The sequence below is a fragment of the Chiloscyllium punctatum genome, chromosome 6, assembly GCF_047496795.1.
Source record: "Chiloscyllium punctatum isolate Juve2018m chromosome 6, sChiPun1.3, whole genome shotgun sequence".
Classification (NCBI taxonomy): Eukaryota; Metazoa; Chordata; class Chondrichthyes; order Orectolobiformes; family Hemiscylliidae; genus Chiloscyllium; species Chiloscyllium punctatum.
The window spans coordinates 18,708,361-18,729,361 of record NC_092744.1 but is presented as its reverse complement, the minus strand read 5'-3'; the positions used below and the strand labels follow the sequence as shown (position 1 = coordinate 18,729,361).

The following is a 21,001-nucleotide window of genomic DNA, read 5'->3' as shown; positions in this document are numbered from 1 at the left end:
TTGAAAAGTGATTTACATGCTACAGAAGGAAACAAAATTTGCATTTAACTTATCTTTACACGATAGCTGCCATACATTTCAGAACTGAAAACAACTCAAACTGTTTCATAGCCAGTGCTGGTTGAGTCATGCGTGCAATAAAAGCAAATACAGGAGGAGGGGGATGGGGGCAGGAGCAGGCAAAAGCCTCATGGCCCCTTACAATCTCCTGGTTGGCCCCTGGGCTTTCCTTCTCTTCCCTTCAGAATCTGGGAATTTGCTACCATCCCCAGCCTTGTGTCTGACATCCCTCTTCCCATCACAAAACAAAATCGTGGGTTACCCTGCGCATGACATCACACTTAAAGTGCACATGTTGACATCAGTGCCTGCAATGTGTGGCTCCCATTGAGCACACACATGATTAGTTTCCAGGGCTCAGTGACAGCAGTCAATCTCTTTTTTTCAGTGTCTGGCCAAGAGGGCAGCTAGGTTTAACACTTCATTTCCAGAAACTGTATTGGATTAGCCACATAAACAAGCAGGCCAGACACGAGGAATCCTGCCGCGAGTAACTCTCCTCCTGACTCCCCAAAGCTTGTCCATCATCTATAAAGGACTGTGGTGGAGTCTGGATGAGTGGAGCTCCAACAAAACGTGGCACCATCCAGGACAAAGCAACCCGCTTGATTGGTACCACATTGACAAGCATTCACTCCCTCCACCACCGATGCTCAGTGGCAGCAGTGAGTACTTCAGCAAGATGCACTACATCAATTCACTGGAGATAGTTAGAGGGCACCTTCCAAACCCATGGCCACTTCCATTCAGAAGGACAAGAGCAGCAGACACATGGGAACACCACCACCGGCTAATTCCTCTCCAAACCAGTCTGTATCTTCTGAATATATCGCCGCCTCTTAGAACATAGAACATAGAACATAGAAAAATACAGCGCAGTACAGACCCTTCGGCCCTCAATGTTGCGCCGACTGAAGCCTACCTAACCTACACTCGCCCAATAACCTCCATATGCTTATCCAATGCCCGCTTGAATGACCATAAAGAGGGAGAGTCCACCACTGATACTGGCAGGGCATTCCATGAACTCACAACCCGCTGAGTAAAGAACTCCCGGAACTCTCTTCCTAACAGTATTGTGAGTTTATCCACACCAAATAGACTGCAGCAGTTAAAATTGTCAGTTCACCATCATCTTCTGAAAGGCAACTAGGGACAGGCAGTAAATACTGGCCCTGCCAGCAATCCTCTCAGTTCATGAATAAATGTTTTTAAAACTGATTGTTTTAAGATATTATCACCATATGTCTTGATATCTTTAATATCTGAGACCCTCTCAGTATCTGTCTTGAATGCACTCAATGATTGAGCATCTGAGGTAGAGAATTTCAAAGTTTCATTGCTCTCTAAATGAAGAAATCCTTCTTCATCTCAGTGTTAAATGACTTGTCTCCTGGTTCTCACCCCACCAGCCAGTACAATTATCCTTTCCACAACTATCCTGTTGAGCCGTGTAAAAATTATATTTGCTATGGTAGTACAACAGCTCTTGTGAAACCAAAGCATTTAATGCCCACTCCCCTCCACCCCGTGCTGCTATGGCAACCCTGAATTACAAAGATAACAACCGTCCTTGTTCCATGTAAGGCTGTCGTGCAAATGCTGTGAGTTATGTATTTCCTGTAATTTGGGCATTACTAAACTATGTCTGACCAAGTATAAAGACTTGTATTTATACAGCGCCTGTCACAATTTGATATGTCCATGTACTTCACAACCACTGTTATAAAATAGGAAACACTGCAGCAATCCATTCTCACACAGCCAAGTGTTAATGAATCCAGTGAGGCTGAATGAGGAACAACTGCTGACGAAGACATTGTAGAGGAACTGTCCTTTTCTTCAAAACACTGTCATGGATCTTTTATGTTCAGGTCAGAGGGTAGATTGATCCTTGATTCGCTTCTAAATTCCAAACATAGCACATCTGACAGTGCACTTCCCCTTTGGGACTGGACAGCAGTGTTAACCTAAAGGATGGAATCTGGCACCTTTTGACTCCAAGAAAAGAGTGCTACTCCATGAGAACTTGCACACAGGAAGATTACATGCAAAATGAAAGGTCAGATCCCTCCAATTTACCTGCTGTATTAGAATCCCTACTGTGTAGAAACAGGCCCTTCGGCCCAACAAGTTCACACCAACCCTCCAAAGAGTAACCCACCCAGACCCATTCCCCTACATTTACTCTTGACTTATCCACCTAACCTATACATCCCTGAACACTATGGGTAATTTAGCGTGGCCAATTCACCCAACCTGCACATCTTTGGATTGTGGGAGGAAACTGGAGCGCCCGGAGGAAAGCCACGCAGACACAGGGAGAGAATGTGCAAACTCCCCACAGTCAATCGACCGAGGCTGGAATCAAACCCAGGTCCCTGGTGCTGTGAGGCAGCAGTGCTAATCACTGAGCCACCATGCCACCCCAATTTCAAGAGAATGGAAATGTTATAGTGAAATATTCAGCACTGATGGAACCAGTGATGGAGATACACTCTTTTCTCCCTACTCATGAACTAGCTTTCCTTACTAGCTTTACTGCACAAATCTTTTATTTCAAAAGAGTCACTAAAACTGCTGGAAGTCGCCAATTCCATTTGTGTCCCTTTCTGCAAAATGTGCCATCAAATTTAAGTCAGGCCAAATACATGAAGAAACAAAGGATTATAGAAAAAGAAACACTTTGAACAAGAGATTCTTTCTCCATTCTTTGAGATGATGACAAGAATGCAACCATTTTGATTTAAGTTGTTTATACCAGCTGAGGGAATTTGAATTTGCTGTCCTTTGCTTTTCTGCCAGATTGTCAGTAAGCAACACTCTGGATACATTGAAAACCTCAGATCTAGTGACATTTTAATGTGGCAAATGAAATACAAAAAGGCTGCATTGTAAGGCTGAGAAGAGCAGAGACAATTTGCATTTAGTTGAGAGGATTCTACAGGTCACTGGCTACTGACAGGAATTTGTGAATGAGCTCCTTCCCACTCCAGTCCATGGAATAAACAGCTAATAAAACATTTCTCCCCAGTTTGGAAGCCGCCTGAAATGTATCTAACAGCAGAGGTGACAGTGAGGGTATCGCTGTGTGAACTAGAAAGGTGTGGAGCAATATGGACAATGGCAGAATGTGTGTGTGTGTGTGTGTGTGTGTGCGTGTGTGTATACATGTGTTAAAAAAGTTTTAGGGAATGGTTGTTTCATCATGTAGGTAAAATATCACACACTGCTCTCTCACCCTGCCTCCACCATGCTTCCAGCCAATGCATCCCAAACGAGGCTGTTCACTGTGTGAAAAGGTTTTCTCTCAGCTCGCATTAACTTCTTTTGCAAAACACTGAAACTGTTCCCTCTAATTCTCAATCCATTTACGAGTGGAAACTGTTTCTCCCCATCCACTCTGTTCAGACTCCCCATGATTCTGAAAACTTTGATCAAATCTGCCCTCAGCCTTCTCTTCTCCAAAGGAATCAGACCCAGCTTCTCCAATCTATCCTCGTAACTGAACTTTCTCCTTTCTGGTACCATTCCCATAAATTTATTTTCTACTCTCTCCAATAGTGTGATGCCCAGAACTATACACAATACTCTAGCTGAGGTCTAACCACTGTCCAATATTGGTTCTGCATTACGTCCCTGATCTAGTATTCTATGCCCTTAATAGTGAAGCCTAGAATATTGTATATTTCAATTGCAGCTCTCTCTTTCTGGCTTGCCACCTTCAATAACTCGCTGCTTCTGCATATCCTTTAGAGCAATATTGATCTGTCCATTCCAGCAACTGATTAATCTTATTTGAAGGTGCACACTACCCTCCTTACAATTTACAATTCTTCAAAGATTTGTATTGGTAGAAACTGTCCTTTGCACATAAAGATCTGGATTTATTAATATACGTTCAGGAAAAGTAGGAGTATTAATACTGACCCGAGGGAATCTCCTCTGCAAACCTTGCTCCAGCCTGAAAAATTCCCATTAATCGTTGCTCTTTGTTGCAATCACTCAGCCAATTTGTATCCACGTTATTGTCCCTTTTATTCCATGACCTACAACTGTGCAATGGTTAATTTGGTCCCAATCCAATTCACTAAGCCAATGTCAGCAGTACATATCAGTGTGTAATTCACCTCCTGACTTCCCACCACTTAGGAGGCACATGTCAAGAATGTGATGAATGCTCCCCACCTGCCTGGATGGATGCAAGTCCAACAACACTCAAGAAACTTGACACCATCCAGGACAAAGTAGCACAGGCTTGACTGCCACCACATTCACAAGTATCTACTCCCTCCAACACCAACGCTCAGAAGCAGTAATGTGTAGTATCTACAAGATGCACTGCAGAAATTCACCAAGATTCCTTCCACAGCACCTTTCAAATCTATGTCCACTTCCATCCAAAAGGACAAGGGCAGCAGATGCATGAAACATGACTTCCTCTTCAAGTCACTCACCAACCTAACTTGGAAATATATCACCATTCCTTCAGTGTCACTGGGTCAAACCCAGTGGAACCTATTCCCCAAGGGTATTCGGGATCTACTTAGGGCAACAGTTCAAGGCAGCAGCACCCCACCACCTTGTCCAGGGAAACTAGGGATGGGCAATAAATGTTTTCCCAACCACATTCCATGAATGCAGTTGAGAAGTTGAATTGGTTGGAATTATATTTGCTGGAATTCAGAAGAATGAGAAGCTACAAATTTCTAACAGAATTAGGCAGGCTAAATGCAGGAATGATGTACCTGGTGACACAAGGTCACAACCAGGAATCACATTCTGAGGATATGGGGTAAATCATTTCGAACTGAAATGAGGGGAAATTTCTTCCTCTAGGGAGTGGTGAGCCTGTGGAATTCACTCCCACGGGAAGCAGTTGAGGCCAAGACATTGTATGATTTCAAGAAAAAATTGGATATAGCACTTGGGATGAAATGGATCAAAGGATATGGCGGAGAAAGCAGGAACAGGTTATTGAGCTTGATGATCAGCCATGATCGGAATGAATAGCAGAGTAGGCTTAAAGGGCCGAATGGCCTACTCCTGCTCCTATTTTTCTGTTTCAATGTTGCTAAATCCTGAGATTTCCTCGCCCCTCTTGCCAGATCAGTGGGTGGTAGCCTTGACTGAGAAATCCCACATCTCATGGCCAATTTGTATGAGACAACATGTCTTTTTGTACTGGTGAAAATGTAAGGGCATTGACCACAATTTGTCATCTGTAAAGAATAAAACTAGGGCGGCACAGTGGCTCAGTGGTTAGCACTGCTGCCTAACAGCACGAACGACCCAGGTTCAACTCCAGCCTCGGGTGACTGTCTGTGTGGAGTTTGCACATTCTCCCAGTGTCTGCGTGGGTTTTCTCCGGGTGCACTGATTTCCTCCCACAGTCCAAAGATGTGCAGGCAAGGTGAATTGGCCATGCTAAATTGCCCATTGTGTTAGGTGCATTAGTCTGAGGGGAAATAGGTCTGGGTGGGTTAGTATTCAGAGGGTCGGTGTGGACTTACTGGGTCAAAGGGCCGTTTCCACACTGTAGGGAATCTAATCTAATGGCTGGCAGCATTCCTGACACACGTAGAAGACTATGGTCTCTCTTCAATGCAAAGGCAGGAAATATTACTTCATGGAGGTTCAGGGCCAGCACTGCCTCACACTCAAAGACTCACTGACCTTCAATAACAATATCAACTTGCAATTCTACAACATGCTTAAACATCGAAAATGTTCAAAGGTACATTGCAACAGAATGAATTTTCTCAGGTTCCAAAAAGAACCACTAGATGGAGCACCAGCTGAACGATGGCAAAGTATAGGTAAAAATAATGACTGCAGATGCTGGAAACCAGATTCTGGATTAGTGGTGCTGGAAGAGCACGGCAGTTCAGGCAGCATCCGAGGAGCAGTAAAATCGACGTTTCAGGCAAAAGTCCTTCATCAGGAATAAAAGCTGACAGCCTGAAGCAAGGAGAGATAAGCTAGAGGAGGGTGGGGGTGGGGAGAAAGTTGCATAGAGTACAATAGGTGAGTGGGGGAGGGGATGAAGGTGATAAGTCGGGGGCAGGGGGAGGGTGGAGCAGATAGGTGGAAAAGAAGATAGGCAGGTAGGACAAGTCATGGGGACAGTGCTGAGCTGGAAGTTTGGAAATGGGGTGAGGTGGGGAAGGGGAAATGAGGAAACTGTTGAAGTCCACATTGATGCCCTGGGGTTGAAGTATTCCGAGGCGGAAGATGAGGCGTTCTTCCTCCAGGCGTCTGGTGGTGAGGGAGCGGCGGTGAAGGAGGCCCACGACCTCCATGTCCTCGGCAGAGTGGGAGGGAGATTTGAAACGTTGGGCCATGGGGCGGTGTGGTTGATTGGTGCGGGTGTCCCGGAGATGTTCCCTAAAGCGCACTACTAGGTGTCCAATCTCCCCAATGTAGAGGAGACCGCATCGGGAGCAACGTATACAATAAATGATATTAGTGGATGTGCAGGTAAAACTTTGATGGATGTGGAAGGTTCCTTTAGGGCCTTGGATAGAGGTGAGGGAGGAGGTGTGGGCACAGGTTTTGCAGTTCCTGCGGTGGCAGGGGAAGGTGCCAGAATGGGAGGGTGGGTTGTAGGGGGGCGTGGACCTGACCAGGTAGTCACGGAGGGAATGGTTTTTGCGGAAGGCAGAAAGGGGTGAGGAGAAAATATATCCCTGGTGGTGGGGTCTTTTTGGAGTTGGCAGAAATGTCGGCGGATGATTTGGTTTATGTGAAGGTTGGTAGGGTGGAAGGTGAGCACCAGGGGCGTTCTGTCCGTGTTATGGTTGGAGGGGTGGGGTCTGAGGGTGGAGGTGTGGGATGTGGACGAGGTGCATTGGAGGGCATCTTTAACCACGTGGGAAGGGAAATTGCGGTCTCTAAAGAAGGAGGCCATCTGGTGTGTTCTGTGGTGAAACTGGTCCTCCTGGGAGCAGACATGGCGGAGGCGGAGGAATTGGGAATACGGGATGGGCAAGAGTGATGATGAAATTCTTTTGTTGAGTTCAATGAACTCTGGTTGCAGAGGGAGTGCTGCACTCTCAGAGATTCTGTCTTTCAAATGAGACACAAAAATCAGAGCCCTGTCTGCCTTCTCAGGTGAACGTAAAGGATCCTGTGGAACTATGGTGAAGCAAAGTGGAATCCGTTCTCTCCAGTGTCCTAGTCAATATTGACCCCCGAACCAATATCGAGAAACTGTTTTTAAAATGACTGGTGCAAGCAAATAAGTGCACAACTTGATGGCTATGTCAGCAATGTACTTATTTTAAAATGGCAAAACACACAAGGAGGCCATTCAGTCCATCATGTTGCTGGGGAGAGATGGAGGTGCAATGATAATGTCACTACTGGTAATACGAGGCCTTTGATAATACTCTTGAGGACAGAGGTTCAAACCTCAATAGCTGCTGCTGGATGCTAGTCTCTGTAATGGTGACCATGAAACTATCACTTTTCTTTCTCTAACATGCCATTCCATTCACTAATGTCATTTAAGGATTCAACGGCAATTATAGATGGGCACTAGCCTTCTCAGTGACCCCATACCCTACATGTAAATATAAATAAAGCTGTAAATACACCTGCATATCCCTGACCTGCAAGAATTAAACCAATTCCAGCTATTACTAAACTTACAATTTGCAGCACACTCTAGATCATCACAGCTCTCACCTTTTTTAAAAAAAAATTCCTCCCTTGCTTTTTGTTAGTTTGTCTTAAACCTCGAGCCATTTGGTTACTGACCCTTTTTAACCACTGGAAACAGTTTCTGTTTCCTGCCTTCATGATTTTGAATGCCTCTGTGAATCACACCTCTATCTTTCTCAGTGACTCCAGCTTTGCTAAATTACCAAGGCTCAGCATCATCATCCTATCTATGTAAATCTCTTCTCTAAAGCATTAATAGTCTTCCTAAAACTGAACTCAAGCTGTGGCCTAGGCAGTTATTAATGACGATTAAGCACAACTTCCCTGCTTTTGTACTTTATTCCCCTACCAATAAACCAAGGATATAGTCTTACAACAGCCTGCTTAATTTCTTCTGCGGCCTCAAGATCTAAGAGAGTACACCCCACAGATGCCAATGACTGACTAATGGATATTTTCAAAGTTCTTTGATTTTTTTTTGCAGAACAAAGATCATCAAAAACACTGAGGGAGAGGCAAATAATTTCCATTGAGGAGACAAAGACACAGAAAAGTCAGACAGTGAAATTCGGGCACTCCAACATAGGACAGCCACAGATATTCAGTCGAATATGACATTAAAAAAACATGCGATTAATTTGACTCTGGCCTGCCTGTCTGAAAATCCAACCCACTCACTTCCCACTAGGGGAGGTTCCCTGGATATGGACTAAATGGTCGGCTGGTGCCAGGAGTGTTTCCTTCCTACACCAGAGAATATTCAGCAAGTTCCAAGAGTTAACTGATTCGATTGCAACTGCTGTTGGTCTACTTTTTTCTATCCATTTCTCTTTTTATCCATTTAATCTTCCTTTTTATCGAAGTGATCTTATTTCAACTAAACATTCACCTTGTCCCATCTATTAGAAAAGTGTGGGACTTAAGGCCAACAATAATAATTTTGAAAGATTTTCCGATGAGTGCTTCAATGAATTTTGGAAATCACAGTCTACAAAATTCATTTCTCCTAATACATTTGCAAACTAAATCACAAATAGATTATTTTCCCCATAATAAACTAAGATCATCAGCACTGGAATCTGTTCTGTCCATTTAGTTCAAAAGAAAGTCTATACAAATGTAACATGCATTTTACCCGAGTAATGCCTGGAGTGAACAGATTATCTTATGAGGAAATGTTGCGCAGGCAAAGCATGCAGACTATGGAATTATGAGGAGTCATAGACATCTTAGAGTCATAGAGATGTACAGCATGGAAACAGACTGTTCGGTTCAAATCTTCCACGCCAACTACATATCCCAACCTAATCTAGTCCCATTTGCCAGTATTTCACCCATATGCCTCAAAACCATTCCCATTCATGTACCCAACCAGATGCCTTTTAAGTGTTTCTCTGGCAGCTCATTCTACACACGCACCACTCTTTGCATGAAAGTGTTGCCCCTTAGGTCCCTTTTATATCTTTCCCTCTCACCCTAAACCCTCTAGTTCTGGACTCCCCCACCCCAGCGAAAAGACTTTGCCTATTTACCCCATCCATGCCCCTCATAATTTTATAAACCTCTATAAGGACACCCCTCAGCCTCCGATGCTCCAGGGAAAACAGCCCCAGCCTATTCAGCCTCTCCCTTTAGCTCAAATCCTCCAAACCTGACAACATCCTTGTAAGTCTTTTCTGAACCCTTTCAAGTTTCACAACATCCTTCCAGTAGGAAGGAGACCAGAATTGCACGCAATATTCCAAAAGTGACCTAACCAACGTCTTGTACAGCCACAACATGACCTCCCAACTCCTGTACTCAATACTCTGACCAATAAGGAAAGCATTCCAAACATATCCAAACATGAGGGATCTTGCTTGACAAGGTAGATGAGGATGGTTCCTCTTATGGGAGAATCTACAACTGGGGGTCACTGTTGAAAAAGAAAGAGTCATTCATTTAAAACACAGATCAAGTGATTTTTAAAAAATCTCTCACAAAGGGTTGTGGATCTTTGGAATTCTCTTCCTGAAAAGGTGGTGGAGCAGAATACTTGCATATTTTTATGATGGAGGTGGATAAATTCTTAATAAGCAGGGGAGCAAGAGGTTACAGAGGTAGACAGAAATGTAGGTCTGTGGCTACAAGCAAGTCCTTAGTTATTTGGTCAATGGGCTGAATGGCCTGATCCTAACTCATATGTTCTTATGTTGCCGCAAACTGCTAATGTGGGAAAATTCAGAAACCCAACAGGAAAGCCAAAACGTGAAGGTCAGGACAGCAACAAAATGGAGAAGAATGAGACAGAAGATGAGGCAAAGGAGGTGAGGACTGCAGATGCTGGATTGGTCAGAGTCCAGAGTGTAGCGCTGGAAAAGCACAGCAGGTCAGGCAGCATCCGAAGATTCCTGATGAAGGGCTTATGCCTGAAATGTCGATTCTCCTCCTCCCCCTCAGGTGCTGCCTGACCTGCTGTGCTTTTCCAGCACCACATTCTCGACAGAAGATGAGGCAAATTGATGATTAAATGAAGCAACTCATTTACCACTGAAATTGCATCAGTTCTTTAACCTCAGAGTCGGAAAGTTATGTACTCAAATCCCATTCCAGAGGATTAGCACAAAGGCCAGGTTGACAATCCGGTGTGACACTGAGAGAGTGCCAGGATGTCAGGGATGCTGTCTTTAGAGGAGACATTGTACTGAGGCTCTTTCAGGTGAGTACAAAATGTTCTATGGCACTGTGTAAAGGAGAATAGAAACTCTCCCTTAGCCAATTTCCTTATTGTTCATGTAACTTCACTCAGACAAGGATATCTAGTTACACTTTTCATTGATGTCTGTGAGGTCTGACTGTGTGTAAGTAGGCTCTTGGATTCCCACACATTACAGCAGTGACTATACATTAGAAGCACTTCATTGAGTTTAAAGCACTTTGAAGAACTTCAAGTTGTCATTTGAATGACAGTATTTCTGTCTCTTTTCTATGATGTACCATTAATATAATGTTTCTAAAGGAGTTTTGATCATAACCTTTCAGGCACAGACACTTAATCTAAATATAAAAATAATCTAAGGGCATTTTATAATTCAGAGCTCCTTCTCCAGGCCTTAATAGTGACAGACGTTTACTTCAGACAGAAGGAAAATTGCGTAGTCCCCAAAGTGGGCACCCTGGTGCCTACATAGGTAGCTCTAGTTGCATGATGTCCTGAGCCAGAAGCTGTACAGATTACCTAATGGTTAATGATTATTGGTCCTTTAGACCTAGGGACTTTGCCCTAAGTATGATATTGGATTTAAACTGGCTATCAGCTTTCAGACTGAATATGCAGGATCACTGAGGAAGAACTTCCTCATCAGACAGTGGGTGCGGGGTGGGGACTCCATGTATGTATGCACTGACTTGTGTGGCCATACATGAATTTGCCTTTTCCTATACCTGACCTGTCCCTCTTAGCTGTTTGCATTCAGTTATCCAGTTTTTTATTTGCCACCACTTTGCAATGGCCTCACAACCTCTCTCCAGAGTTCAGTCAGGACAGTATCTTTGAGGTCTCAACAGCAAACCCCACCTGGGCCTGGGAACTCCTGTGCGCGCGAATATCAGGACCAGAACAGCTTTTGGAGCTCAACGTGCAAACAAGCATTTCTTTTCACAGATACAAAGCATTTTCGAGAAAATAGGCGACGAGTTTGAAGAAAGCAAATGCCACACATCTGCACCAAGGGATGAAGTTGTCTTGTGGTGGAGTGGAATTGTTCGAGCTGTTTTTCCAATGCTGATTGCAGCATGAAACAAATATATGGAAATGAGGCTTGACCCCATCTGTTTGGATCAAACGATGCCTGGATCAGAGACAAATATTGTTGCTGCTGATTCATCTGAGCAATGAGACTGACTGGTCCTTTAAGGGATTACTCTTTCAACATTAGCTTGCCTCCCACTTGGTAATGACCTTTTCTCCAAGGGCTAAAATTATGGGGACAAGTCGAATAGACTAGACTTGTAATCCTATGAGTACAGAAGATTAAGGGGGCACTTAATTAAGTTAGTTTGAGATGATTAAAGAAATTAATAGGCGGACAGAGAGAAATTATTTCCTCTGGTGGGTGAGTTGTGACAGAGGGGGTAGAATCTTCTAATCAGAGGCAGACTGCTTAGCGGTGAAATTCCTCTGGAACATTGTCCTTCATAGTGCTGCTGGGAGCAGGTCATCAGAGCTCAGTGGATATTTTTAAGATAAGGGTAGACAAGTTATCAAACCAAGGTGGGGAGATGGGAGTTGATACACGTCAGGCACAATCTAACTGAATGGACTGGAGAGGTACCGCGAGCTTGGATGGACTGAATAGTCTAATTCGATTCTTCGCAGGCTAAGAACTTAAAGCCCTCCCCAGGACTGTCGTGCTGAATTTGACAATTCAGTTGCAGTGCTGCATCGTAGAACCCATGTCATCTTCCAGATCTGTTCAAGTGGGTGTAAATGTCCACTACTGACCAAAGAATGAGGAGTTCTATGAGCCAATACTCATTTCTCAAATGCCACCAGAAACAGGGAGATTAGCTGGTCATTTACTTCATGGGGTTTTGAAAATGTGTTGTCAGCAGTTGTGTGTGGCATGTACCTAGGAAATGCCAGTGACCATCCTTAAGCGCGAGGTGAAATTGGTAACGGCAAATTGGCGGCTCTTCTGCATGAATGACTTTAGCTCCAACATTACAACAAGCTGCATTTATATTGCTGCCCAATTCACAAGAAATATTTGAAGATGCTTTACAGTGCTAAAATGAAAATTAATTTTGGCTAAGCATGAGAAAGTGCTCTTCAGAAATTGCTTGGTCAAAGAGGCCAGTTCTGAGGTTGGTCTCGAGGGAGAAGCGGAAGATTTAGGGAGGGAATTCGAGAGGGTGGTATATAGGTAGCTGAAGGCGTAACTAATCTATATTGGTCTTTATTTTCCACAAGCAACAGGCTGAATCCATGTACTTGTGCCGTTTCTATATCCTCTCCTTTAATTACGTATCTAACCTATTCTTAAATGTTATTTATAGACTCTCCTTCGATACTGAACTCAGATGCAAGTGAGATCCACAGTCTCACCATCCATTTACAGAAAAGATTTGGTTATTCTCTGCCTACAACCTCTGTTAACACTCCTGTTGCTTAGAATTATTGAATAATGGAATCGTCAACCACACACTCAGTGATAATTACTTCCACTTGGTTGTGCCATCTGAATAGGGAATCAGATACCTGTGAATCAGAGAGCCAGGGAGTGAAATATAAAAACAAAATATAATGGAGAGACGATTTAATTCAGCAGTCTGGAATGTGTAAAATGAAAGCTTTTGCTGTGTTCTCTCTTCAACTGCGCCCAAAGACAACAAAAGACTAACCTTTATTTTAAACTCCAGTTGACTGTTGATAGTGTACATCATCTCTGTGCGCTCCATTCTCCTTGCCCCTTCATTACACTGTCGCACCAGCTAACAAAAGCAAAGGGAAAACGATTACTTCCTTCTGCTGTCATCACTTTACTTTAAAAACGGTAAGGTGGCCTTGTTCATGTCATACATAATGTTAATCAGTCTTTTGAGATGGTAAAATGAGTCTCTGCTTGCCCTCTCAGGTGAATGTAAAAGATCCCATTCCCTATTCCCAAGATGAGCAAGAAAGTTATCCCCAAAATCCTCGCAACTTTTTGTCCATTGAGGAATGACATCTTCATCACTTCCCATAAACCTTTTCGCTCTTCATTTCCTGGGGCATAACTCCACAGAGTGCAACACTGCTCCAAGCACTGCCCCGATTCTCTCTCCTTGCCACCGCTGATGGTTAATATTTCAGTCTTTTTCAGTAAACCGTGTAATTCTTCAAGTTTTTTTTTACTCTTTATCAGTGTTTAGACAAATTCAACACCCACCTTTCAAACAGTAGTCAAGCATAGATTCACATTACTAAATGATCTAAGTTAATTATCTTTTACCCCTTCCTTTCTTCTTTAATCGTTTAGGGGGCGGTATGGTGGCATTTGCATTCTCGCCCCATGTCTTTGTGGGTTTTCTGTGGGTGCTCTGGTTTCCTGCCACAGTCCAAAGATGTGTAGGTTGGGTGAAATGGCCATACAATGGCGTCCAGGGATGTGGGGGCTAGGTGGCTTGGTCATGAGGAAATATGGGGTTAAGTAGATAGGATGGGGATCTGGGTCTGGGTGGGATGCTCTTCAGAAGGTTGATACGGACTCGATAGGCCAAATGGCCTCTTTCCACATTGTCGGGATTCTATGATTCTTTCAGTAGATCATGTTTACGTGCGGGTGAAGTATGATAGACTGGTTTCACCTTCCCCTGGAAGTTGCTGCACCAGTCTTGCCAGATTACAAATTCATTCCTGACAGTGCGTGTAAGACAAGTCCGCAGTTCCTTTCTAAATAAAGAATTTGAGAGTATTTATATCTAAAGAGTAACACTGCCCTGGGCTATGAGAACCATGCACTTGACATGCTATTTTCATTGATCAAGGGCTCTTGACAACTGGTCTGTCACATTCCATTCCATCGTACCTCTCCCAACGTGGGCAGGTTAATTACATCTTGAGTAGTCAATTTCCTGGGCACTATTTGTGGAATCTAACCCAGCTCTCCTCACAGGATTAATAAGTCTGCATGTAGCAAAGATCAGAAAGGTGTTAACAAAGGTGCGATTGATGCTGTTTCCTGTATGTATACCTCAGTTAGAATGGCACAAGACAGAAAAAAATGCCCACAGCCCTTGTGACATAGTGAAAACTCAACACCGGCTGTGATTGTCCATAATTCTTTGGCACACACACCAACAGCAAGGTTTACTTACTAGTTAACCTGATTTCATGATGTTGGCTATTGGATAAATAATGACCAGGTCACCAGAAGGTTCCTGATGAAGAGCTCTTGCCCTAAACGTCGATTCTCCTGCTCCTCGGATGGTGCGTGACCTGCTGTGCTTTTCTAGCACCCAACCTTTGACACTGATCTCTAGCATCTGCAGTCTTCACTTTCTCCTAGGATTTCCCCTCACCTTCAAAGTCATGCTGTGAGATCTTTTACATCCAAAATCAGATGACAGACAGAGTTTCATTTTAACATCTCAGCAAAATGATAAATACCTCTGGCAGCACAACACCTCCTTAGTACTGCATTGGAGAGTCAACCTGGATGTTGCACTCGTAACTCTGAAGTGGGGGCATGAGCCCACCATCTGCTGTCTGATGACATCTGGGTGGACATCTACGTGCATGATTTTGATTCTAAACGTAGCTTCCAAGGAACCATGATTTGCACAGAAACAGCCCACTGAGAAAAAGCATGGAAACTTCCACAACAGAATGAAGACACAGCCATCCCTTTTTGAAGACCAATCCTATTGTTTTCCATTCTGAAGACAGCACAGACAAAATATGTGTGCCCCCTTGTAACGAAAGGTGGATCCTGCATTAGGGGAGCCGGTTAACAGGCTCACCATGGAAGAATAAGGTCCCTTACCTTGCTAACTGCTTGCAAAGCCTTCTTGGCACATTCGTACTCTGGGGACTCTTTCGGCGTTTTCTGGCAAATGGTCTGCAAAGAGAATTTCAGGGTGTGACTCATGAGACAGCAGGTTTTCTTTCCGAACAAGTGCTGTGCTTAAATAGCCATTATCTTATTCGGGAAAATTAAAGATTAGCAGACCATTATTCATTAGCAACATCATTCCGTCCATTGGAAAAGAGAGATGCTGTAGGATATAGTGACAGAGGGGGAGAAGCGTGCAAATATGGGGGTATGGAGTTAGATGATATGCCATGGGCAACATGGTGGCTCAATGGTTAGCACTGCCTCCTCACAGCCCCAGGGACCTGGGTTTGATTCCACCTTCAGACAACTGTCTGTGTGGAGTTTACACTTTCTCCCCGCTTCTGCCGGGTGCTCCAGTTTCCTCCACAGTCCAAAGATGTGCACATTAACCATGGGAAATGCAGGGTTACAAGGATGGGGTGGATCTCGCTGGGATGCTCTTCAGAGGGTTTGATGGGCTGAATGGCCTGCTTCCACACTATGATTCCAATCTATGATATAAAACAGCAGATTAGGCTCAAACAGCTGAATGGCCTATTCCTGCTCCTATATTTTAAACCACCCCACCCAACTATAACATCTGTTTGATATTTTGTATATTTATCTTGGTTTGAGACCTCCACTGTTAGATCATATCCACTGTCGTCTACACATATTTTAGCCAGCATTTATAGTAAGAAGAGTTTAATTGTTTGAGCTTTAAATATCTGATTTGATCTAGCAACTTTTTAAAATCATTTTAACTGTATTTCCAACATTTCTCGTTTTTATTTCAGATATACAGCATCTGCAATACATTGTAAAGATCTATCAATCCCAGTTCTGGTCTTGACAATTGTCCTCCAGCCTCAATCGCTTTAGTCTGGGGCAGAGGGTTAAGAATGCTCCCAATTTCCACAGTCCTTTGTTGTATAAATGGTGCCTGACACCATCCCTGGACAAATCCCTTGCTCAAAGTTTGTTCTTCAAAATAAATTTGAGACTTTGCATTTTGGTAAGGCAAATCAAGACAGGACTTAATTCACTTTATGGTAGGGTCCGGGAGGGTTTTGGCAAACAAAGAGGCCTGGGAAGACAGGTTCATAGTTCCTTGCAGGTGGAGTCATTGGTGGAAGGGATAGTGAAGAAGACGTTCGGTACACTTGCCTTTATTGGTCAGTGCATCAAGTATAGGTGTTGGGAGGTCATGTTGCAGCTGTACAGGACATTGATTAGGCCACTTTTGGAATACTGTATTCAGTTCTAGTCATCCTGTTATAGGAAGGGTGTCGTTAAACTTGAAAGGGTGCAGAAAAGTTTTACAAGGGTGTTGCTGGGATTGGAGGGCTTGAGCTATAGGGAGAGGCTGAATAGGCTGGGACCATTTTCCTTCGAGTGTTGGAGGCTGAAGGGTGTTTTATAAAGATTTATAAGATCATGAGGGGCATGGATAGCTTGACCAGCCAAGGTCTTGTTCCCAGAATAGGGAAAACTAGAGGGCATAGGTTTACAGTAAGAGGGAAAAGATACAAAATTACCTGAGGGGCAACTTTTTTATGCAAATGGTGGTGCGTGTATGGAATGAGCTGCCAGAGGAAGTGATGGAGGCTGGTGCAATTAAAAGGATGGATTCATGAAGTGGAAGGGTTTAGAGGGATTTGGGTCAAATGCTGGAAAATGAGACTTGATATGTTTAGGACAATCAGTCGAGTGGGATTGAAGGGTCTGTTTCATGCTGCACAGCTCTACAATGCTAAGTATTCAAGTGTTCTGAAAGATTTCAAGCAAACAGCATACTGGGAAAAGGAGACAGAGGATCATAGTCTGTTTTTGCCACTTAATCAAGGCAGGAAATATTTCAAATCAGTTCTTACATCCATCAACAGTGGTAGCCTTGTCACCCGCTGCATTGGGAGGATGAGAAATGAAATCATTGGCAGGTTCCTGCACTCAGGATGGGCTTCAATCTTCGTCAGGATTTCTTTGAAGTTTGGATTTGTATTCCTGGAGAAGGGAAAAACAAAACAGAAAAAAATCTGCAATTGCAAAGAGAAAGGGAGCCATGGGCATGGTAACATAATCACCACCCAAAGTTATAACCAGAATATTCATGTGACGGATCTGTTAAAAACCAACAGGGTAGCTCACAAACCCTGTTTAACACATGCGGATAGAGTTTCCTGGGATTGTCTTTTAAGGTCCTGCCCCTTCTGCCCCAAGAGCTTGATGTCAGGGACACAGAGAGTGTGGGGACTGGGGAGAGAAATTGCTGTCCATTTAAAGAACTTTTCCCTTCACTGTGGGGATTTTATCTGCGTACGGAGATGGGGTGTTGGTACTTAAGTGTGTGTGTGTGTGTGTTGTGCGCACATGCACAGAGGGGGTTGTTGACGCACAGAGGGGGTTGTTGAAGAGCTGCCTTTTTGGGCTCTTGACTCCATTGGAGTTCCATCCCCTCCCTCAACATCCCTTTCCTCACAAACCTTGAGTTCCCTTCCCAGAGCTTCCACCACATTCCACACATCACCCCTTCCCAGCCGCAGCCCATCAACCTCAGCGTAGTGGGAACCCAGACTCACCTCCCAGTCCGGGCTGCATCGTTGATCACTTTCTTCAGGGGCTGTTGGAGTTCCAGCAGTGGCCCTCAACTTGATCCCAACAGATGATCTCAAGCTCCCTCTATATCCCCATTCCCAGAATGGAGCTCCCTTTACTTGAGTCTAGTTCAAGGTCAGTCATCCCAGCAGGTTGAGGCTCCTTGAACTTAATCCCAATAAACACATGACTCAATGTGAACTCATGACTTCTGTCCATCCCTTCAAGAAGAAAGGGAGGACTGCAGATGCTGGAGATCAGAGTCAAAAGGTTGGCACTGGTGGACCACAGCAGGTCAGGCAGCATCCAAGGAGCCGGAGAGTTGACATTTTGGGCATAAGCCCTTCATCCTGAATGAAGTCCTGATGAAGGGCTTATACCCAAAACATCAACACTCCTGCTCTTCAGATGCTGCCTGATCTGCTACGCTTTTCCAGTGCCACACTTTTCAACCCATGCCTTCTATCCAGTACACCTAAGCTCCCACAACATGATCCAAACCTTCCTCCACTCTAACCCACTATATGTGTATGCTCTAGCATATTTCATAACAGGCTCCACCTCTGTCCACTTAAACTTGCATTGCCCCCTCAACTAATCGCCAAAAGCACACCAAACACAAAGCAATGAGGAGAAACATTTTTATTTACACAACATTGACATGAATACTTATCGGAGTATTCATCTGACATACTTACAGGAGTTTCTCCAGTGTGCGTTGCTGGTAGATCTCATTGGAGCAGTACGTTACATAGGGTTCAAAGGTACATGTGGCATGTTTCTCAACAATGTCACTGATATCAGGTATCAGAGCATTCTGTTGGTACCTGGCCTCAAGCTCCTTGAAGAACCTGTCAAAGCAATACAACAAAAGATCTCTAATCCAGAGGTTTAATGGTGCTCTCATTTTGTACAAACAATTGCTCCCGTATTAGTTTAAGAACCATTCCTACCACTTCATTTAACATCACTTCCAGCACCACAATCTCCAGCTTCATTCCCTATCCCACTCCCAACTGCAACTGGGAAAGTGCAGAATCTTTCATCCTGTCTTTGATACTAAATGAGGGACATGTTCTGAGGTTCCAGACAACAATGGGCAGAAGTGTCCTGACTGCTCTCGTCATACGAATAAAACTAATAATGTGGAGGTGTCAGTGTTGGACTGGGGTGGACAAAGTTAAAAATCACACAACATCAGGTTATAGTCCAACAGGTTTATCAGGTAAATAATGGGGCTTGGTCATAAGACACAGAATTTTAGTAAAAGATCACAGTGCCATGCAACTGATACAATTTATTGAGCAAACTTAGATTGCTGTTAAGTCTTTCATCTTTTAGAATGGATTGCAGGTTTCGGTTCATTAAAATATTAATCCCAGATCTTCTTTTAAGTCACATTCTCAAAATAACATAGGTTTTATAAAAAATGGTCAGACTATGCATTAAAGATATGAGGTTAGAGTCTGTCTGTATACTAATCTTGAGTCAGACTGGTTCTATTTCCAAAGTGGAATTTACAAATTATTACATGAATTGACTGCCTGCAGACTGTGCATTTTTTTTTAACAAAATAGAATGTATTTGCAAATATAATTCTGCAAATACAAATTTACTCCATAGACTTATATATGTGGTTGCGTGTGCATGAGAAAGAGGCAGAGAGAGAGTGTGTGTGTGTTACATGAGTGTGTGCATGTGAGTGTGAGAGCATATGAGAGTGTGTGTTTGCATGTGTGCAAGTTTGGTGAGGTGTGTTTGTGTGTGTGTAGTGCTATGTGTGTATAGTGAAGTGGGATCATCTGTAGTGTGACATGAACCCAACCTCCCAGTTGAGGCCATCCTCATGGCTACCAAACATGGCTATTAGCTTCTGCTCAGCCACCTTGTGTTGTTGCCTGTCCCAAAGTCCACCTTGGAGGATAGTCACCTGAAGATCCGAGGCCGAATGTCCCTCACCGCTGAAGTGTTCCCCGATTGCGAAGGAACACCCCTGCCTGGTGATCATTGTGCGTTGTCCATTCATCAATTGTCTTAGCATCTGCTTGGTCTCACCAATGTACCATGCCTTGGGGTATCCTTGCCTGCAGCATATGAGGTGGACAACATTGGTTGAGTCACATGAGTACCTGCTGTGTACATGGTGGATGGTGTCCCCATGGGTAATGGTGGTATCCATGTCGATACTCTGACATAACTTGCAGTGGTTGTCATGAAGGGTTGTACAGGATAATCCACCAGTCTACCATGAGCATCAAGCTGATCTATGGTTCAGTGATGAATGCAGGGTGAACATGCCAGAATCAGAAACATGTGTATCTAAACGTAACGATAACCTATTAAAACTACCGCACATGACTGGTTGGATTCTAAACAGCAGGACTAAAATCTGATAAAGAGGGAGATACTATCCCAAGACTAACGTTGACAGGCCGAAGAGGGGAGAGATCATTCTAGACTTGGTGCTCGGAAACGAGCCGGGGCAGGTATCAGATCTTGTGGTGGTCGATGTCCTAAAAACTGGGCAGTTTACTGCAAACAATGATCTGTTTCTGATTTGGCAGTTGTTTAAAGGCGAGAAGTGGAGGCATAGGGAAGGTCTTGGCAAGATGCTCATCCTTATTGTTGATGTAGTGCAGACTGCAAAGAACATGGCTCCACTGACCCCGATGCAATATACATTCTCTCATATACACACACGTACTCTTACGTACACACACACTCATACATAGACTGTTACATACTCACACACTCACGCAACCCCTCTCTCATACATGCGCCCTCAGTCATTTACAGAATTATATTTGCAGATACATTCTATTTTACTCAAAAACTGCAGAAACTGCAGGCAGTCAATCCATGTAATCATTTGTAAATTCCACTTTGGAAATAGAACCAGTCTGACTCAAGATTGGAAGACAGACAGACTCTAACCTCACACCTTTAATGCATTGTCTGAGTTGAGATGTCACCTATTTTTATAAAACCTGAAGTTATCTTGAGCATGTGACATAAAAGAAGCTCTAGGATTTATATATTAATGAACTGAAACCTGCAACCATTCTAAAATATGAAAGACTTAACAGCAATTTAAGTTTGTTCAATATATCGTATCAGCTGCATGG

At 43.7% G+C, this 21,001-nt stretch overlaps 1 protein-coding gene across 3 annotated transcripts in view; it reads right to left on the bottom strand.

Moving 5' to 3' along the window:
• LOC140478752 (rho guanine nucleotide exchange factor 26-like) overlaps nucleotides 1-21,001 on the bottom strand; it is a 209,335-nt gene that overhangs the window by 54,669 nt on the left and 133,665 nt on the right. For all 3 annotated transcript variants that reach the window (XM_072572085.1, XM_072572086.1, XM_072572087.1), the window contains 4 exons: nucleotides 18,575-18,727; nucleotides 17,156-17,285; nucleotides 15,231-15,305; nucleotides 13,108-13,197 (listed from right to left, as the gene is read on the bottom strand). In XM_072572085.1, the coding sequence (XP_072428186.1) occupies nucleotides 13,108-13,197; nucleotides 15,231-15,305; nucleotides 17,156-17,285; nucleotides 18,575-18,727 (448 nt within the window). The remainder of the gene's footprint in view (nucleotides 1-13,107; nucleotides 13,198-15,230; nucleotides 15,306-17,155; nucleotides 17,286-18,574; nucleotides 18,728-21,001) is intronic.